At 55.0% G+C, this 15,922-nt stretch overlaps 1 protein-coding gene across 5 annotated transcripts in view; it reads left to right on the top strand.

Annotated features, from left to right (window-relative positions):
* OSBP2 (oxysterol binding protein 2) overlaps positions 1-15,922 on the top strand; it is a 191,257-nt gene that overhangs the window by 145,756 nt on the left and 29,579 nt on the right. For all 5 annotated transcript variants that reach the window (XM_015537686.2, XM_042961992.1, XM_042961993.1 and 2 more), the window contains exon 3: positions 12,676-12,932. In XM_015537686.2, coding sequence (XP_015393172.2) covers positions 12,676-12,932 — 257 coding nt within the window. The remainder of the gene's footprint in view (positions 1-12,675; positions 12,933-15,922) is intronic.

Below are 15,922 nucleotides of genomic sequence, written 5' to 3'. Positions count from 1 at the left end.
GATGGGGTTCCTTGTGGTCCATTAAAGGATCATTCTCCCTGGTCCCATGCCCATTAACCAAGGGTTCAGGTGAAAGCTGCAGCTTCTTGCCCCAGTAAACTTACACTGGGGGAGGGGGCTGCAGTAGCATGGGGCCCAGCCCCCACGCAACTGCCTCCAGCTGGCCGGGGAGCAACCCACTTCTGCACCTTGGGACCCTGGGGCGAGACTCAAACCAAGCAAGACAAGGCAGGCAAGTGAACCAGAAGCCCTGGGAGGGGGGTCAGCTCCCTGCAGTGCTAGAGCCTGAACAGCACCCCTATTCCTTCAAGGACACCCCCTAGAAGTGGAAGCTCAAGGTAGGCTAGGCACTCTGCCGGACGGAGGAGGCCGTGGGTGGCAGGTTGGCCTCAGCATCACAGCAGCTGCCCTAATTGGAGCATGCGCCTCTATTTTTATGTTCCATCTCTGTGCCAGTATTCATTTCCCTGGAGGAGGTGGGCCCTGCTTCCAGAGCTGTTCAGTATCCTCAGAATACTGTGTGTGTGGCTCCTGATCACAGCCTTCTGCTGAGTAGGGGAGGCACCAGGTTCTGTGGGCATCCTGTCAGTCGTGTGTACTTATTTTTCACCCTTCACTGTGGCTCCTGGCTTTGACCCTGTGCCCCAGCCCCCTCCAAGTGAGAGGAAAGGAGATGGGTTTCTTTGCCCTTGGGGATTTTTGCCAGCCTTCTGCTTGCTGGAGTCTGTAGCCTGCCAAGGGGTCCCAGTGAGTGTTTTTTCCCGGGAAGATCAGAGATTTGGCTGCCACAGATGTGTTTGTGGGATGAGGGTTCTGCCTCTTTGCAGCTCCAGCAGAATGGAAGGAAAGCCCAGTTTCTATGTCAGCCTAGGGTACCCATCCCTCAGCCCCCATCCCTTGGCCTTGTTGATAGCTGTCCCTAGTTAGGGTTCCACCCCTGTACCCCACTCCAGAGGAAGTTGCCAGAGAGCCCAGATGTCTCACTGGGACCCCGATGCCCACAACACACCCTGTGCTGGTCACCAGTGAAAGAGGAGGGGAGATGAGTCACAGACCAAAGGCCAAGACAACGATGGTACTCTGGCTTGTGTTTTCCATCTGCCTGCTAGGATCTCACAATTTATTATTTATTATTATCTGATTTTTCCGTCCAATCAGATCCTGACCACCTTCTAGTGCCCTAAAGGCCGAGCTTCTCCAAGCATTGAGTCACACTTGCCCCCCTTTGGGGAGGGATGTCATTCATCCTATTTTCCAAAGTTTTTTGTTTTCTATCATCGATTCCTTTTTTGCAGAACTCCCTATAGGACCAATGCCCCACAGGACCTACTTAGGGGAAAGCAGACCTTCCCCAGTCAGGAAGGACTGGCAGTGCCTTGGCAGCCACTCCCATGCCCATGAGCCCTCGGTGGCTCCCTGTCACATGTGACCTGGTCCATGTGCTTCACTGTCCAGGACCGAGGCCTCCGACCTGCCTCATGCACTGCATGTCAGGAGTGCTCATACTCAGTGCTCCGGCCTGGTGCTCCGGCTCCTTCCTGTCGCTGTAGCATCACCCCTCTATAGTATATGCATCTGTAAGGCAGCCACCTCCTCCTAAAGGCCTCTCGGGGCCCTACCCCAGCCTGAAGTCCCCTCCCCAACACTCTCACCCCGGGGCTCCTGAGCCCCTTCTCTGTCAGAGGTCCGAGGCTCCCTGTGCACTCGGGAGCACCCAAATACCTCTTAGCCTCCCTCTCCCCCTTGCCTGAGTGGGGCAGAGTGCTGGTGTGTCTCCTCCAGGGCAGGGGACCAGAGGCACAGCGCCACCCCTCCCCCCCCCCCCCCCCCCCGCCCCAGTAAGTCTCGCCTCCCTGCCTGCCCACTCCAGGGCAGGCATGGGCCTCATCTCAGGGCTGGGTGCAGGCAAGCTGCTGCAGGACCCCCGTCTCCAGGGATATGGAGTGGGAGGTGCCATCAGGCTCTCTGTACATGCTGCCAATTCCAGCTCCACCTCTTGGGAGCCTTGGGGTCTTGGGCATGATCCTTAGCTTTCCACGCCATCCTTTCCTCTTTGGGTGTGATTCTTGCCGAGTACTGTGTTGGATGTGGGAGCGACACAACGTATGGAAGCTCAGGGCAGGCAGTCACTGAGCAACCAGGCTGTTCATTCTCAGACCCACTGAAGTCACTTGACATCCCGCAGACCTGCCTCAAGGCCTGTTTCTGTTCTCAGCAGCCAGCTGATTAGATTCTGCGATCAAATTCCGGCAGCTTAACAAACCTCCCAAAATCTAAAGAAAAACCACCAAACCTGCTGTAATTGAATTTTCAGGGCACTAACGTTGCAGCTTGGAAATGGCTGTTTTCTGCCAAGAGTGCAGTGCCCCCGCAGTTCTCACTTGAAAGTGATACCTGCTTTGTTTGTGTCTCCTCAGAGGCCCTGCAGTGGGGTGTCTCTTTGCACAGCCAGACTGCAAACTACGAGGATGCGCTCCCTGCGCAGAGTCCTTCTGGCTCAGGATGGGGATGAAAGTCCTCCTGGTGGGGCATCTGGGAGCCCCAGGGAGATGTGGCCACTGAGGGAGGAAAGGGAGCAGTGCCTGTCCCCATTAACCGCGTTGCTGGCTCAAGGGGGCACCACTGGGTCAGGGTTAGTCCTGCTGGTGATGTAAGTGCCCGGCAGCTGCCGCTGGGAAGTTGGGTCTCAGCCCCCAGGTGCAGTGGGGCCCATGCTGCACTAATGCAGGCTCCAGCCATGTGGCAGGGGCAGGGGCTCTCTCCCTGTGGAAGGCCAGGACAGGGCCAGTGGGGCCAGCCTGGGGCGAGCAAGGACACACAGACACTGAGACAACGTGGGTCCTAGGCCTCGGGGAAGTAGCCATCTGCCAGACAGAGTAGAGGAGGAAAGAAATCCAGGCAATGGGGCCAAAGTGGAAAAACACCGAGGCTGTGAGGTCTCCACCTGAGGCACAGGGTGAGCTGAAGAGCCGGGAAGGAGAAGCAAAGAGGGGCAATGGCAGGTGCTGCTCCAAGCTGGGGCCTGAGCGTGGGGGCCGGGGAGTTCCTGCCTTTTTGGCACCCAGAGATGGATGAGCCTTCTGAATGTTCCTCAATGTTCCCCCCTGCCCAGGACCCTGCTGGGGCCTCTGTGCTTGTCCCTCCACCCCCATAGACCTGTCCTCTTTCCATGTGGTCAGGACCCATCGCTGCACCACCTCCTCATAAAACTCATCCAGTCTAGTGCTGGGTGCACGTGCAGAGGGGGAGGGGTGTGTGCTTGGCTCCCTCTGGCCTTGGCCTTGCCTGTCCTGAGGTCCCTTTGCAGCCAGGGCCTCATCTCCAGCATATCTCCAGCATAGCATGTGAGGGGAGGGGGGGGTCCCCTGGCCATCTCGTGCCTTGATCCCAAGGAGTTCATGGGCAGGTGAGGGCAAAGCCAGGCTTCCCAGAGAAACAAGCAAGAGGTAGTACAATATGGGGTGGCCCCAGGGCCTGTGACTCCCGCATCCCCACCGTGTCTCCCTGCCCTCTCCAAACCAGCCTTCACAGCCTTTTGTTAGTTCCAAGCTTGTGTTTGCTGCCCCTAACAGGGCTTCCCCACCCAGAAACCTGATCCATTTTCCTCCAAAGATGAAAAAAAAAAGCTCTACTTCTAAAAATAGCCTACCTGGCTCCACTGCACTATTTCCATAGCAACCCATTCCTTCCCAGGAGGCCCCCCAGTGAAAGAGGGTGAATGAGGGTCCCAGCCCTGGTGCGGGTCCCCAGCGGGCTCCTCAGCCAGAGCTGGATATTAAAGGCATTGAGGAGAGCCCGAGTGGGGAGCAGGGGCCAGGGCACAGCCAATATACAGGGACTCTCTCCCTGTAGCTCCCAGCCTCTACGATTTGAAGTAAACTCAAGACTGGTTCTGTGCAAAAGTGAGCTATACTGATAAGGGTGACAGGGATCTTGGTGGGCCACAGACCAGTAACTCCCAGTTCTGCCCTGGTTGCACACTGGCTGCTTAAATCCTTTTCCAGGGCAGGTATTGATATCCCCAAGCATATGGATGAGCGCACTTAACCCAGAGCACGTGGGGTCAAAGCAGGACTGCCTGGCCCAGAACCCAGCTCCTCCCTGGGTCAGGAAGATATATGTGCCGGGCTTTGAGGGGGTACAGAGGAATTTGTGAGGCCTCTGTGCCCAGGTAGAGGTCTCCACATTTAATGAGAGAGCATCCAGGAACCACACCCCAGGGCAGCAAATCAAACATGATGATGCAGGACAGGTGAGAATGTGGCCTGCTGTGCAGCTCAGCCACAGCTACTTGGTGTGGCCCCTAAAGATGTCCAAGGCCTAGTTTCCAGAACCTGTGCATGGCAGAGGGGCTTTGCAGATGTATTTAGGAATGTTGAGATAGGGAGACTCTCCTGGATTATCCACCTGGCCCAGTAGAATCACAAGCATCCTTATAGGAGGGAGGCAGGAGTCTGAGAGTCGCAGAGATGCTACTCTCTTGGCTTTGAGGATGGAGGCAGGGGCCACAGGCCGAGGAACAGGGGCAGCCTCTACAAGCCAGAAAAGCCACAGGAACAGAGTCTCCCCTGGAGCCTCCAGAGGAATTCAGCCCTGATTTTAGGGCTGATATCAGGGCCCTAAAACACCTTGATTTTACAACTTATGACCTCAACAACTGTAAGGTAATGAATAAGCGTTGTTTTAAGCTGTCTTTTTCATGTCCTAGGGTCGCCATCACAAATCACCACAAACTGGTGGCGTAAAACCACAGAAGTTTATTCTTGCACAATTCTGGATGCCAGAAGTCTGAAATCAAGGTGTTGGCACAGCCGTGCTCTCCAAAGGCCTGAGAACCTGTTCCAGGCTTTTCTCAGCTTCTGGTGTTGCCGACAACAGTTGGCATAGATCTTTGGCTTGTGAATACATCCGTCCCCTAGGTCTCTGTCTCTGTTATCATGTATATTTCTGTGTCTTTTCTCCTCCTCTTATAAGGACATCAGTCATAGATTAAGGACCCCCCCTATTCCAGTATGACCTCATCTTAACCAATTACCTCTGTAACTGGAATGTAACTTTACATTCTGAAGTTCCAGGAAGGACATGAATTTTGGGGTGGGGGTCAGGGAACACTAGCCAAGCTAGTATAGCAACTAAGTGTTGGAAACTCATACACTCAGAGAGCTTGCTGTGGATGGGAGGCCACTGCCACACTCTGCTGGCCTGGCCATGTTGGACAGAGAAGTTGTGACTGCTGCCTTTATAACACTGGTAACCTGAGTTTTGTGGATTTATTCTCTTCTAACAAAAAGTTCATTCTGGTGTGTAGCTGGTGAAAGCTGATGGGTATTTTAGGAATCTGTACTTTTCTGGAAATGGTGGTGTCTGAGAATAGGCTGGAACATTTTTTTACATGGCCTCGCTGTCTCAAGAGCTGTCTGTGCCTTGTCCTGAGTCTGCCTTGGAGGCCAGATCAGTTGTTCTTTCATGTTTCATAGTCTGGAGCTGCTATTTGCTTCTGTTGCTTTAGTGAAGGAGGCTTGGGAGTGCCACTGGCCAAGGAATGTCAGGCCAAGCTCCTCCTCAGCAGTTACTGAGAAGTTGTTTTTGCTAGAAGGTGCAGGTCCTCTTTGGCCCAGCGCCCTCTCTGGGGAAGATGAAGAGCAGAGTCGGCTTCTCCATCTTCCATGTCCATCGTCCTTGTTTCAGAAGCCACAGCCTTCTGAAACATCTCTAGATATTTCTAGATGGCAATGCAACTCACCAGGATTCCTGCTTAGTCGCTTTTCTGTGAAGGTTTGATCTGAGTGTTAGCGTGCTGGGATCAGCCGTACACAGACAGAGCAAAGGCCTGGGGAAGCGAGGTGGGAGTTCAGCAAGATGGCCCTGGCAGCCCTGCTGGGAGGCACAGAAGGGGAGAAGCCGGTCCTTTGCAAAGTGGGGCATGAGCATTGCCCGTGCAGAAGTCCCATGCTGCCTGCATCCTGCCAGAGGCCCTCATCTTGCCCCCTTCAGCTCTCCTGTACTCCCTATCACTGCTCCTCAAGTTAGGTTCCCTGGGGTCATTGTCCTCTGTGAGCTGTGTCCTTGGAGGCCAGCAGTGTGGGGATGTGGGCTCCTGCCCTGACTCTGGTGGCCTTGGCCCAGACACCACCTGCCCTGAGCCTCAGCCGTCTCGCGGAGATGAGGGCAGGGTGGCAGGGTCCTCAGGCCCCCCCAGTGCAGACACTCTGGCTCTGTCCTCCTCCTGGCAAACCTGACAGTTTTGGAGGGAGCATGAGATGACCTCGGCTGGGAACAGCAGGGCAAGATGAGATGCATTAGTCCTGCAATAAAGAGAAATCACTGTGCAGGGTGAGGGTGGGTACTCGCTCCGGGACTAGAGGATAGTGCATGGTCTCCCAGAAGCCAGGGTGTCTCTCCTGGCCTTACTGCTTATCTCCCAGGCCAGATGCACAGAGATCCCCGCAGTGTGGCCAGCACTGAGGGGTGGAAAATGGCCATCATGACAGGGCAGGGGGGGACGTGACACCCCAACTCTGCCACTCACATAGGATCCATCCTGCTCTGAGCCTCAGTTTCCTCACCTGTAAAATGAGGGTGCTAAGGGTGCAAGGATAGGATGCTGCCATCTCATCCAGCTGCTTCATCGCTGCGGGAAGCTGCCTCTTCCAGACCTTGCTTCCTGAGCTGCTGAGACCCAAGCTGGGTCTGAGTGCAACTCATGCAGCATTTCCGGAGGGCACCAGCGAGGCGCAGAGCCAGCCTGAAGCCAAATGAGTGAGACAGAGCAACTGACTGCAGGGAGCTTGGCGGAGGCAGCCAGTGAGGGGCACTGCAGGGCCAGCATGACAGTGCATGTCCCGGAGAGAAGGGGAAAGATGAGCCCCGTGAAGGGATAGAGATTTGACAGGAAGGATGGGCAGAAGGATCCTCACCAAGCTAAGGGCAGGTGCCATGTGCACTTTGGGGTCCTTTCACTGGCCCTTTTGCTCACACCTGCTGCCCAGTAAAGGCAGTCCCCGTCCTCTCCTATCTTCCCCCACCCTCAGGCTGTGCTGAGAGAAAAAGTGAGCCCCAGCACTCTGCCCCAGCAGACCTGAGTGCCCGCGCTCAGCGCTGTGGGCTCCTGATATCAGCAGCTTGTGCGTGACATGTGATCAGAGGCCAGCCTCCCACCGCCTGGGGAGGAGGCTCTGATAGCAGCAGTGCTCCCCAGGTACTCCCCTCCTGGGAGAAGTATCTGGATCATCTGCCCAAAAACCCAGGCTCTGAGCCCTCAACAAATGCACCTTAGCCACTTGGAAAGAGCCTGCCCAAGGTCTAGGCCATATCTGACAGACTGGGGGCTCAGTCAAAGCAAATTACAGCTGCCATTGCTGCTGCTCCAGCGTCTGACCTTGACCAAGCACCTCTCTCCTTCTGGGCCTCAGTTTTCCCATCTGAAAGCAAAGGCATGGGCCTGACGGCAGTGGGCACAACGGAAAAGCATCCATGCTCTGGAGGGAGTTTGTGGACCAGTCTGCCTTCTTGGGTTTATCCTGGCCATGCCACAACCATCCTGTGTCATCCGACAGCCTAAGAGGCTGCCAGAATGCTCTTGCCATGCTTGTATCAGCTGACAGCAACTGTGAAGAAAACAGGAGAAGTGAGTGGAGGAGACAGTGAGGGCTGGGAGCCATGCTCCTCCATCACCTCCTCTTGTCCTGTTGAGCCACCCTCACCGTTAGACACTTGTCCTTTATCTGAGGGCCAGAGTCTGCCTCCCCAGAAGCTCTACCAGTTGTTCTGAATGGAGACAAAGCAGCAGCTGAGGAGGGGCCCAGAAAAGTAGGACATTTTCTGATGCTCTCCACAGTGGCCCTGAGAAGCCCTAGAAGGTGCCACCACGGCTCTGAGCCTGGGGCCACATCCTTGCCCGCTGGCCTCCCTCCCTGCCTCAGCACTTCAGCAGTGCAGCTCTCCCACCCCCAATCCCCCACTCCTGGCTTAACCCCTGGGCCTTATGCAGAGACACCACCTGCTAGGGATCCACTGGCTCCTTCCCAGTCTCCACTGAAACTCGGCTGGGGCCGAGCCCAGGTCGGCACCGGGTCCTGGCTGATAAAACATTTCACCCTCCCAGTGCTCAGGTAGACCTCCATTTAAAGGACCAGCATTTTCTAGAAGGTCATGGAGGGGCATTGGGTTCAGCCACCACATGAAAACCAGGGTGTGCTTCTTTGAACGTTGCATCTCGTTTCCCAGGCCAGATGCACAGAAATCCCCTCGGTGTGGCCGCTGCTGTCGCTGGGGATAATCCCACCTGATGTGGCCCACCTGACACTCAGTTGCATCCCAGACCTGTGAGGTGGGTGTTGGTGTCTTTGCTGTCCACCCGAGGATCCCAAGGCTCAGAGAAGGAAGACAGCCACACAAAGCAGCATTCATGCCTGTTCACTCTGACCACCTCATTTTTATACCACCCCAGGACAACCTGGCAGCCCCCACCCCCAAGAACTGCTCAGCGTACTAAATCCTGGCCTTCACGTGGGCTTTGAGGCAGGCAAGGGGGCCCTCTGTGCCCAGGAGCATGGCTTTGACTTGGCCCTAGATTTCAGTTCCTGCTGTTCTTGTATTAATATACAAAACTGCAAAATTTCTATAGGATTTTACATTTGTGGATGGTTTCGTGTTTGCTGTTTTGTGGAGATGGGGACTGAACAGAGGGGATACGTGGGGTCATAAAAAGCGTGAGAGTCCAAGACCATAAACTTGAGAGCCATAGGTCTGAACAACTTTGTGCATACAAGTGTTTGCCTTCCTTTGGACCAAATTCCCCACCAATAGAGTCCCCCCATCAAAGGAAGAAGCGGGGGGGCATCTGGGTGGCTCAGTCGGTTAAGTGTCCAACCCTTGATCTCAGCTCAGGTCATGATTTCCATGGTTCATGGAATTAAGCCCCATGTCCAACTCTGCACTGACAGCATGGAGGCTGCTTGGGATTTTCCCTGTCTCTCTCTCTCTCTCTCTCTCTCTCTCTCTCTCTCTCTCTGCCTCCTCTCTGTCTCTCCTCTGCTGTTTCTGTCTCTCAAAAAAAAAAAAAAAAACTTGAAAGGGAGAAGCTGAAGAGCCATTTTCAAATTTTTTTTTTTAACGTTTATTTATTTTTTTGAGACAGAGAGAGACAGAGCATAAACAGGGGAGGGTCAGAGAGAGGGAGACAGAATCTGAAACAGGCCCCAGGCTCTGAGCTGTCAGCACAGAGCCCGACGCGGGGCTCGAACTCACGGACCGCGAGATTATGACCTGAGCCAAAGTCGGCTGCTTAACCGACTGAGCCACCCAGGCGCCCCTGAAGAGCCATTTTCAGAACTCTTGACGGGTATCTGCCAGTTTATCCTTCAGAAAGCCTAAGCTAATCCAGCACCATTCATTCTTTTTTCTAACTTGACTAGTATCACATTAGTTTTATTTACATCTCTAATAATGAGTTTCATCTCTCTTTCCAGTGTGAGTCTGCTCATTGCAAGGACCCCTGACCCCAAACTGAGACCTGGGGACTCAGCATGGTCAGGGTTCATCATTTTAAAAAATTTTCTTTTAATGTTTATTTTTGAGAGAGAAAGGGACAGAATTCAAACAGAGAGGGACAGAGAAAGAGGGAGACAGAAGCAGAAGCAGAATCTGAGCTATCAGCACAAAGCCCCCTCGTAGGGGCTCAAACCCATGAACTGTGAGATCATGACCTGAGCCGAAGTCAAACGCCTAACCGACTGAGCCACCCAGGTGCCCCAGGGTTCATCATTTTAGAGGCAGAGTCCCTTTCCTGGTTCAGCTCTGCTTCCACCCAGGCTTGGGTGGGGGTTCACAGCACTATGCTCAGGAATATGTCTGAACAGCCATGACCCTGTGGGAAAGCGAGAGGCTGGGCCACACATCAGCTTCTGAGTGACATCTACCCGCTCCTCTTAGAGGACTGGCTGGGGACGGGCACTGCCTGGGAGTGCGGCCATCACTAGATGGTCATGGCCTTGGGGCTCGGTGGGTGCTGGGTGGGTGCTGCCATCAGCACATCTGGGCTGGGCTCAAGGGTCCTGTTCTTTCCAACCCCTGGCCTCCTGTGGCTACTCTGGCCCTTCAGTCTGCTCATCCTGCCACTTACCACCCATCTCATCTTTCCCAGGGACCTCTATTTAAATGCCCACACTCTCGCTCTTGCCAAGGGATGAAGGCCCAGGCTCCTTAGCTGTGCCAGAGGCCCTTTACCATCCCCCCTCTCCAGTCAATTCCTCGGTGCCTCACTCCTGCTGCTCATGCCTCTCTCCAGACACTACACTGGTGTGCGTGACCTGCTACCTCCATGCATGCCACTGAGAATTGTGGATGGGCCTCATGAAAAGCCCAAGATCATTCATTCCGTCACTCACCCACTCCCTCCCTCCCTCTTGCCCTGCCCACACACCCGCCCTCCCTCCCTCATTCTCCTGATCTCACTGTCCCTCTGGGATAGACTCTCATTGCCCATCCCCATAGAATACACTGTGCTGGTCAGTAACCGCTGACCCAAGAATCTTCCCATCCCTGCCCGAACAACACAGCTCACAGCTTGGGAGCAGAACAAGTACATCCTCATGTCCCCGGCCACTGGACCTGAACTTGGACCCTAAGAGCTGCTTACTAAGGTGTACTGCATAACAACGAGTTAAGTAGAGGTGTGGTTACCCACCTCTGCCCACCACACAGACAGATGCTCAGAGGTAGCCTAGTCATGCCTCTCATCAGTTCTTGCTTAGAGCACAGAGGGTCCCGTTCAGGCTGACCCGCAGCCAGCATGTCCCCACACACCCCTCCCAGCATACAACTGCAGCTGTTCTGACAGGTCGGTGGCCGACCAATCTGGTTGTTGGACATGTTGAACCTGGAAAGGTGACAGGAGATTGCATTGTAACTGAGAGACCAGGCTCTAAGCCAGACAGACCTGGATTCAGAAACAGCTCTACCCCCTTGACAGCAGGGCCCTAAACTGGTGGCTCGGTGTCTCAGAACCTGCGTTTTCTCATTTCTCACTGTCTGCTGACCACCATGAGGCTCAGCATTCACACTGATCAAGCGAGGGGCCCAGACACTGACCCAGCACGTGTGGTCTCCTGACACTGGGTCATTTCTGCGCTGTAGTTGGGCTGGCTGTGGTGGGCAGAGGGAGAGCCCTCTCTGCCCCAAGCCTGGATGCTGGCCGCTAGCCCCCATGACCAGTGGGGACAGGGTTGCAGTGGACACTGCACCCCCAGCTTCCAACCCACCCAGGCCCCACGCTGCTGGCTGTCCTGGCACTGCCACCAGCTCAGGGCATGCTAAGAGCAGTAACTCAGCCGTGGCCACCCCCACGCACCCTGCCTGCCGTGGGAAGAACTCTATTCTGTCACAGTATACTCCTTTTTTTTTTTAATTTTGTATCTTGGGTTACAGATTTCCTTTACAAAAAAAAAAGTTTTGTGCTGATTATTTCTGAAGAAAGACATTTCAGAAACCCCTGGGAGTTACAGGTTCTGGGTTCTTTATTGTCCTGTGCCGTCTATTAAAGCAGCAGCGGGGGCCAGGCGAGCTGCCCACCTACCCCACCCACTGCAGTGCACCCCCTCGGGGTCCCCATAGCCCTGCCTCCCTTTGGACACAGCCAGGGCTGGCAGTGGGCTGGGCTCCAAGGCACCCCGGACTCCCAGGAAGGGCACCTGGGCAGCTTTGTGAGAGGTGAGAGGGGTTGGCACAGAGGAGAGTGGGCACCAGCCTGGCCCACTCACAGAGGACCCAGCAGCCTGGCATGAAGAAGGTAGCTGTAAAGGCAGACAGACTAGCTGGGTGGCCTGGGGCATGACTTCACCTCTCTGGTCCTCAGCTACCTGTCTGTCCCTGGGGGGTGGTATAGTCCCTCGCCTGACAAGGCCATGGAGATGCTACAACCAGCGTCTGGACAAAAAGACATTTGATAAATGAGAGGGGCCCGGCTACTGCAGGGGAGCTGGGTGGGGCCTGTGGGAAGATGACATGGGGCAGAAACAGGGCAGGGGAGTACGGCCTGGGGGGTCTTCAGGCAGGCTTTGAAGATAGGGTGGCATTGGGCTGGGGCTGGGTAGGGGTGAGACCTCTGAGAAGGTAGGGGAGGTGTGAGGAGGTTTCAGGCTATAAAGACACAGGCCCCAAGCATAAGCACTCAAGTGTCGCAGGGAACAGGGGGCAGCTGGGCATGGCTGGGCATGGGCAGAGAGCAAAGTGAGGCCGGCAGGAAAGTGTGGGTCAGTTTAGGCTGAGCCTGTGATGTAGGGAAAGGAGCCTGCCTTCATCCGGGGTCCCTGGTCTGCAACGAGAGCTGCTCCTCACAACAGCCCCCACCTCTCCACCCAGCACAGTCCACCCTGGCCTGTAAGGTGCAGCTTAGGGGACTGGTGCCCCACATGCAGGCGGGTGCCTGCAGGCCTTCTCCCCCAAAGTGCAGGCCGGGCCTTGTCCATCAAGCTGGTCTCCCCTTGCATCCCCTCCCCCTGACTCAGGAGGGCCTGTGCCTACCCTGGAAGGCTGGCCAGGAGCAGGAGCTGGCACCATCCAGTGCACTCTTTTGAGTGGCTCTATCTGCTCCTTCCTCCTGGGCCCAGGCCATGTAGGCCCCTTGGTGCTGTGCTGGTTGGTTAATAACCATGGCGACTCGTTTTCCTTCCACAGATGACTCTGGGGACGAAGACGACGAGACTGCCTCTCCAGCTGACAAGAGCGAGCTACACAGCACCATCAAGAGCCTCTCCTTGAAGTTGGACGACCTCAGCACGTGCAATGACCTCATCGCCAAGCACGGTGCCGCCCTCCAGCGCTCGCTGAGTGAGCTGGACAGCCTCAAAATCCCATACGAGAGCAGTGAGAAGCTGAAGGTTGTGAACGAACGGGCCACCCTCTTCCGCATCACCTCAAATGCTATGATCAATGTAAGTGCCCACTTGCATCACTGCCTTGGCCCAGGGCTCCCCAGAAGGGAAGCAGCTCCCCGACACCAGCACCACAGTCCCTGAATGGGTGGCCAGGGTGCTTGACAAACCAGGACTCCGTTTCTTGGTGGCTTCAGGTCATTTCCCAAAGCTGGCTCCCTCCTGTGTTCTTTGTGATTGTCTGATGGAAACCAGAGTGGGGGTTGGAATCTCGAGGCTTGCAGGTGATTCGGGCCTAGCTGAGGAAGCCCAGGGCCCGAGTTGAGCAGGTGGCTCTGCCCACACATTAGGGACACAGCTGCCACATTGACCCACAACAACTGCTACTGCTCTTTCCCCTAATTCACCACTCAGATGTAACAGGATCAGGACCCAGTAACCACAGGGGCATGTATGCGGGTAGAAGATGGGCATTGGGGGTTCCTTTAGCCAGAAGAGCTTAAAGATGAACCTGCCATCATGGGTCATACCAACCTGATAGTAGCCAAATGAGTAGCCACGGTCTGTAAATTAAGAGGCACAGCCTTGGGGGTCATTGCTTTCCATGGGTTTCTAGAAATCACATTGCTGTGACTGGGAGCTGGGAGGGTCTTTTCCTAGTGGCAGAGAATATAATGCTTAACTGTGCTTCTGGGACCTTCTCCCTTCTGCCTGGTAAGTTTTTCCCCGAGATGTGTATGCTCTTCTAGGCCTCTCCCATGCAGACACAGGTCTCACTGCAATAGCCTCCTCCCAGGGACGGCCCCCAGGAGGAACACATCAGGACCAGGGTGGCATGTTGGCAAAGGGACCAGAAAGGGGAGATGTGGAGAAATGGAGGCCACCTCAGAGAAGGCGGCCCATGTCCAGAGAAGGTGGTTCAGGCAGACCATCAGGCTGGCCACAGACAATGGACAGTACTGGTGCCCAGCAAGCGCCAGATGGGGGATCCAGCCTCCAAGTCAAGGGGTTCATACCAGAGCAGGGTCAGGAGTTGGGACTAGGCTGTACATCCAGGGCAGTGTGGGAAGGTGGAGGCTGGAGCCCACTGCAGGCCAAGACCCCTGGGCAAAAGAGACCCCGGGGCATCAGAGACTTGCCCCGAGCCTGATTCACTGGGACAATGGGCCGTCCATTTGGGGCGAGTAGACCACATCCACCACCCACACCCACCCTGCCACTGGAGCCACCCCTGGTGCAGGAGGAAGCCTTAGGAATCTGTACCCTGGGGCCTGGGGCTGAGGACATGCGCCCCTCTTCCCAGGCACAGCATCCACAGTGCTTGGCTCCCTGAGCTCAGCAAGTGCAGACCTTTGTCCACAGCACTCAGGGGTATTTGGTGCTTGCCTGCTGAGAGGCTGCTGGGTCACAGCCGTGAGGCCACCCTGCGGGTTAATCCCATCATTGGTCATACTGTCATCTTCCTGTGTTAACCCTCTCGGCCAGCTGGCCTCCTTACAGCCCCCAGACTCTACGGGTCTGGGTCACCACACTTCTTCCAGTGACAGGCACAGATATTAAGCATTTAATGACACGATGGTACATTTGTATTTCCCGTCCATCCTAGAAGCCATCCTCACGTGAGGCTTCCCTGGCTCTGCCTCTCCGCCTCCTGAGACTGAAGCCGCTTTGTCTTGAGTAAGCAGTTTTGGCTTTTCCCAGATAATGAACTTCTCAACTGGCGTCTTTAATAGCAGTCTTTTATCAGGCATCAGAGACTTGTCTGTATTTAGGAAGCCATAAAAACAGTTTGCCATATAAGTGCATAATGAATTGTTTGATGGGAAGCAAGCCCCTAGGGTTGATTACAGAAGACTGCAGTTCTGGCACCAGGAAAGTCGATCCAAGTGACCAAGAGCCATACTCCTGGCTGGGCTCTGCCCACCTGCTAGCATGAAGCTGATGTGAGGACCTCTCCCATCTACCTCCATTGTGGGGGGTGCACACAGAAGTGTGGCGTTGGCCCCAACAGGCTGTGCTAATAGCCCAGGCTGGTACAGAGGCCCGTGTTTCTACTGGGGACCCTTCCTGATGCTTCCTGCCTCACCTGGCAGGAACCGAGTCAGCTCTGGGAGCGCAGTTTACACGGTTGTCAGACACCAAATGTCTAAATTCCCTTCCCACATAGAGAGGGATCAGCTGTGTTGCCTTCACTTTTCCCCAAAGTGGCCAGGAATCTGGAGTTGTTCAGCCTTCAGGAGAAAAGTCAGAGGGACAATTAAATCTCTTTCAAATTTGGGAAAGGGTACTGATATCACAAGCATAGCTCCTAACAGGGTGGAGAGAGCACTCCCTGGACAATTCCTAAGACCCCAAGAACTGTGGTTAGTGACACAGCCCATTCCTGTGCTGTTGCTCCCAGGCGCAGTGAGACTCACCTCGAGTCAAGCATGGCCCTTTCTGTAAGTGTTTGAGGGAACAGGACACGCAGAGGAAGTTTCTGGATCAGGAAGGTTGAACAGTATCACAGTGTTCCACCTCTTTGTGCCTTTGCCTATGCTATACCTTCTAGAAATTTCTCCACCCTTTAGATGCCTGGTAGATCCCTTTTCATCCTTCAGAACCCCACATGGATGTTACCATGGCCAGAAGACTTTCCAAGCTTCCTGTCAGGAAAGCCATTCCTCTGGCTTGAACCCCCTGGAACCTAGGGGCACTGCTGTGCCTCACTGAGCCCACTGTGCAGAGTTTCCCCTGTTATTCTACATCTCCCCCTCACCAGGCTTTGTGCCCCCAGATCTTTTTTTTTTTTTTAATGTTTATTTTTGAGAGAGATAGAGACAGAATGTGAGTGGGGGAGGAGCAGAAAGAGAGGGAGACACAGGATCCGTAGCAGGCTGCAAGCTCTGAGCTGTCAGCCCAGAGCCTGACGTGTGGCTCAAACCCACAGATCAGGAGATCATGACCTGAGCCCAAGTCGGACACTTAACCAACTGAGCCACCCAGGCATCCCTGTGCCCCCAGATCTCAAGTCACCTGTGTCCCCAACAGTAGCCCAGTGGGAACACCAA

Source organism: Panthera tigris, chromosome D3 (assembly GCF_018350195.1).
Source record: "Panthera tigris isolate Pti1 chromosome D3, P.tigris_Pti1_mat1.1, whole genome shotgun sequence".
Taxonomy (NCBI): domain Eukaryota; kingdom Metazoa; phylum Chordata; class Mammalia; order Carnivora; family Felidae; genus Panthera; species Panthera tigris.
Note: the sequence above shows the minus strand (reverse complement) of the source record. Positions and strands in the feature narration are given on the sequence as shown.